The 5101-nt window shown below is 35.7% G+C and overlaps 1 protein-coding gene across 1 annotated transcript in view; it reads left to right on the top strand.

Annotated features, from left to right (window-relative positions):
- faf (ubiquitin carboxyl-terminal hydrolase-like faf) overlaps positions 1 to 4551 on the top strand; it is a 13767-nt gene extending 9216 nt beyond the window's left edge. The window contains exons 21-30 of the mRNA XM_018505112.1: positions 846 to 1096; positions 1169 to 1344; positions 1418 to 1614; positions 1690 to 1817; positions 1909 to 2075; positions 2304 to 2566; positions 2647 to 2876; positions 2948 to 3150; positions 3230 to 3534; positions 3785 to 4551. Coding sequence (XP_018360614.1) covers positions 846 to 1096; positions 1169 to 1344; positions 1418 to 1614; positions 1690 to 1817; positions 1909 to 2075; positions 2304 to 2566; positions 2647 to 2876; positions 2948 to 3150; positions 3230 to 3534; positions 3785 to 3932 — 2068 coding nt within the window. The 3' untranslated portion in view covers positions 3933 to 4551. The remainder of the gene's footprint in view (positions 1 to 845; positions 1097 to 1168; positions 1345 to 1417; positions 1615 to 1689; positions 1818 to 1908; positions 2076 to 2303; positions 2567 to 2646; positions 2877 to 2947; positions 3151 to 3229; positions 3535 to 3784) is intronic.
- Positions 4552 to 5101: the final 550 nt, after the last annotated feature.

Below are 5101 nucleotides of genomic sequence, written 5' to 3'. Positions count from 1 at the left end.
TCTCTCTCTCTCTCTCTCCCTCTCTCTCCCTCTCTCTCTCTCTCTCTCTCTCTCTCTCCTCTCTCTCTCTCTCTCTCTCTCTCCCTCTCCCTCTCCCCCCCCTCTCTCTCTCCTCTCTCTTTCTCTTCTCTCCTCTCCTCTCTCTCTCTCTCTCTCTCTCTCTCTCTGATAAATTAAACTATTTTTAAATACTAAATATAAGCATATTCGGGCCTATGACGGTCAAAGCTAGATCTTTTTGCTTAAATAATTCCTAGTGAATTATCTATATCCTATATATGTACATGCATATATATCATATTTTTGTAGTTATTCAAACTGTGCGCCGAAATTTTTCTGGACTTTATCTAACGTAATTAAACTAGTGCAATAATATCACAAGTTAAATTAAATTGACAATGTGCTGAAAACCTTAAATAAATTTATTGCGAAAAATATTACCTCGGCCGGGACTTGAACCCGGATTTCTTGTATTCCGTACGAGCGTCCTAAGCCATTAGCCTCGGTGTTCAAGTCCCGGCCGAGGTAATATTTTTCGCAATAAATTTATTTAAGGTTTTCAGCACATTGTCAATTTAATTTAACTTGTGATATTATTGCAGTAGTTTAATTGCGTTAGATAAAGTCCGAAAAAATTTCGGCGCGCAGTTTGAATAACTACAAAAATATGATATATATGCATGTACATATATAGGATATAGATAATTCGCTGGGAATTATTTAGGCAAAAAGATCTAGCTTTGACGGTCATAGGCCGAATATGCTTATACTTAGTATTTAATTTCCTGTCGGTCCGAATAAAATCTTAGTATTGTTTAAACTATTTTTATTCAATAATTTTGCAGACTGAACGATGGTACAGCAAAGTGGTACAAGTTTGATGATGGTGATGTAACAGAATGCAAAATGGAAGAAGAGGAAGAGATGAAATCTCAATGCTTTGGTGGTGATTATTTAGGAGAGGTATTCGATCATATGCTCAAGCGGATGAGTTACCGCAAACAGAAACGATGGTGGAATGCGTATATGTTATTTTATACAAGACTAGATGTAGAAGAAAATTCTCTAATGAAAAGTGTAAATGAATTGTCATTGTGTAAGTACCGAGAAAATTTTCCACGAAAATCAATCTTGACGAATGAATCTCATTATCACTTACATTCTTTAGATACGAAACTAGGAGTTATGAAAATGCCACCAGCGATAGAATACAGTGTACGAAAGCAAAATATAAAATTCATGCACAACCGAAATCAATTTAGTGCTGAATACTTCCAGTTCATCAAGAAATTGGTATCCTGCAATCCTCATAATATTAATCGGCAAAATCTGAATGAAAAACTTGTGAGTTCATCACATGTATAAGTTAGATGTATTTTCAACAGAACTCCGCTAACTTGTGTCGATTCTATTTTAGAGCCCTGAAGCGGAAGAACTTGCGATGCTATCTCTTCAGTTAGCATCAAGATTCCTTTTCTATACAGGTTTTCACACTAAGAAAACATTACGTGGTACGGCAACAGATTGGTATGACATCGTATGTCATCATTTGCGTAGCAGTAAAACAGTGCGCTCTTGGTTCGCTAATGAAGTGCTATTCAATCATCCACATAGGTATTAAAACTTTCTAAATACACAATGCATAAAAATATTTGCGTTTTAATATTAATATAATTTGTTATCCATTAGATTTTGCGAATACCTCTTGAGTTGTCCTAGTACGGAGGTGCGCACTGCTTTTCTCAAAATTTTGGTATTCCTCGCGCATGTTTCTCTGCAAGATGGCCCATGTGCTCCGCCCAGTTTAAATGCACCGAGTGAGTACTAAGATTCGCATACAAATTCAAAGATACAATCAATATGATAATACTTGACAATCTTTACTTTATAATTTGTAAATATTTTTAGCTATACTTTTAGATCCAGTAGCAACGCTCAGTGATCACTTGTTACATGCGGTACTGTCGCTGCTGCATCGTGAAATTTCGGATCACGGACGTCATCTTCCTCATTATTTTTCTCTCTTTCATGCGTATGCTTCGCTTGGTCTTGCCGAAAAGGCGCAACTGCTTAAGGTAATACATAATTTAATAATTATGTTATATAATTACGTAAACGATTATTAACAACTTTCGTCATGCACAAAATCTGTGCAACAACAATGTAAGGATATTATTACAGTTGTTAAGAGTTACGTACAGAGTTAAGAGTTAGAATAGGGTCCTAAATATTAATATTATTATTTGGCACAAAAAATATAATATGTTTGACATATTTTAACAAATTTTTAATATTATTTGCAGCTAAATGTACCGGTTACGTTTATGTTAGTCGCCATCGATGAAGGCCCAGGTCCTACTATAAAATATCAATATCCGGAATTGACTAAACTTCATCAAGTAGTTAGCATGCTAATACGATGCTGCGATGTATCGTCGAAAGTACACTCGAGTCAGCAGCCTCGTGCAGAACCTTTACCAAATCCATATGGCGATCCCGCGTGTCAGTCAGAATATCTTATACCCATCCAATCACAAGCAGCTGACATATTGTTTATTCGTACCAGGTAAGGATTAACACAAGTTTGAAATTTCAGGATAAAATTTCATATAATATTTAATATTTATTGTATCTGTTGGAATATAGTTACATTAAGAAATTGATTGAGGATGCTAATGTGACTGAAGATACAATTAAATTATTGCAATACTGTTGTTGGGAGAATCCACATTTGTCGCGAACAGTTCTTAGCGAGCTGTTATGGCAGATAGGATTCGCTTATACTCACGAGTTAAGGCATCATACAGATCTACTGCTTGCGATACTATTGATGGAGGATTCATGGCAAACACATCGCGTACACAATGCACTTAAGGGTAAATTTTAATAAAACGCTCTTTCGGGTATTGTTCATTGGTATCACAATACATGAGATTATATCTTTCAGGAGTGCCTGACGAACGAGAAGGTTTATTTGAAACGATACAAAGAAGTAAAAATCATTATCAAAAAAGGGCTTACCAGTGTATTAAATGTATGGTGCAGCTCTTTAGTAAATGCAGACCAGCGCATCAGCTTTTACATCACAGTCCAGAGTTGAAAAGAAAATGGAGTCACGCCATTGATTGGCTCCACGACGAACTTGACAAAGTATGTAGCAGAAACTGAACATTAAGTCACTTGACATTAGGATGATTATAAATGTATAATATATATAAATCGTTTTCAGAGACCATATGCTTCTACGGCGCCATACACACATGCGTACAACAACTGGTCGCCACCAACACAATCTAATGATTCTGCAAATGGCTATGTTTTGGAACGTAGTAATAGTGCAAGGAAAACATTGGAGCGAGCATGCGAACTGTGTCCCGATGAAGAACCCGAAGTTGAAGACACAAGCGAAGATTGTGCGGAAGAAGCAGAAACATATGAACGTGCATATAAATATCAATCTATCAATCCAACCAAATCTCAAGTCCGAAGTATTAAGAGACGCAATAACAGAAGCTTAGCATGGGCATCTATGGAGTAAGTTGTAATATATATCTTTTCTGTACTTATATGCTCCTAATAATATCAGTTATAAAATTTGTTTGTCTAAATTTTTTAACAACATTTAAAATGAAAGACTATATATTACAATTTAAAATTTACAGATAAATTCTATAAATATTGGATTTTTATTTTATTTACAAAAGAATTAATAGTAAATAATACAGTAATTTTTTATAAGACATAAGCAAACTGATTTTTAACAGTTTATTATTCCTTTTTATAGGTATCCCGACTTTCCCATGATCCGACAAATGCAAGAAGAACAACAGCCTCAACCAGGACCTTCTCCAGTACATACACCCCACTTAGCGCTTCAAATGCATAATCCGCAAAACTGTGAGTCGTCACAAAATACCAGCCAGGATCCATAATGAACGCTGAATACTGACGTTTTACCAAGTTGCTGCCTCAGTGAAACAATTTCGGGATACTTAGATATTACTGCGCCAGCAGCTTGGTGGCGAGCGGTAGCAGCACATGTACAGATATAACAAGTGAGGATTTGTTTTTTTAGTGGTCATTCTTTAACGAACTCATGCTAATCTCTTAGTTTCACTGTGGGTAGTTACTTTGATAATATGACGCGCTATGAATGTTCGAACTGTAATGATAAAGTGGAAAACGATTCTGAATGAAAAGTGAATTAACGCATGCTGGTTGAGGCAATCCATTCTGAATGACAGTTTCTTTCTCCTTAATCTCGACCATCTCTGTATCTCCCTGACCATTTGGCTTCCAATTCTAGAAATGACAATTTGACAAAAAAAAGTACCCCATCTCTTCTCGAGCAATCGATAAAGCTGATAGTACAGCTAGAAGTTTCATTTGCCTCGATTAATGCATGTGGATTCAAGCTTAGGAATATCGTAAGATTGTATAAATGTATAGCGAGTAGTGTGTTACGGAATCCCGTTCTCTGCCGATTAGAAGACAAAATATAAACCATAATTTTCCGTATGCCTATGTAAATTTGTTACTAATAAAAAAAAAGAAGGGAAGTTGAAATGGAACTTTCTAACGATCGAAAGATATGACTATAACAAAAAGGGAAATGAGCTAGTATGTTCTCATCTCATTCAGAGAAAGCACAGTTATCATGAAAAAACTATGCTCTAACAAATACATATATAAAAATATATAGCTACGCTATATATGTATACATAGCTTTTGCTATTTCATCTTTTAACAACAATAAAAGAATCTTTCTTGTACTTAATAACTCGAGCATTCTGGAAGAAAGACACTTATCAGCGGCCTGCCGCGCTGCTAAATTTCAACATACGCCAATGATGCCTCCTGTTGTGCTTTCTTTCAGTTTTGACCGATTTGAAAGAGTTGTGCCTTCGACATTGTGCGACTCCCATTGTACTTTTAGGTAGATTTTAAGAATCAAGTTGTTGCTTCAAATTTGATTGCTTATACTTCGCTTGTTGAGTTGACTATAGAAAAGAAAAGGGAAAAGAAACTAGAAGGTTGTATAATTGAAAACGCGTGGGATACGACGAGAGATAATTTCGTCGATGGAGAGATAGACCGGAAC

The sequence above is a fragment of the Trachymyrmex cornetzi genome, unplaced genomic scaffold (genome assembly GCF_001594075.2).
Source record: "Trachymyrmex cornetzi isolate Tcor2-1 unplaced genomic scaffold, Tcor1.1 scaffold1051, whole genome shotgun sequence".
In the NCBI taxonomy this organism is placed as follows: domain Eukaryota; kingdom Metazoa; phylum Arthropoda; class Insecta; order Hymenoptera; family Formicidae; genus Trachymyrmex; species Trachymyrmex cornetzi.
Note: the sequence above shows the minus strand (reverse complement) of the source record. Positions and strands in the feature narration are given on the sequence as shown.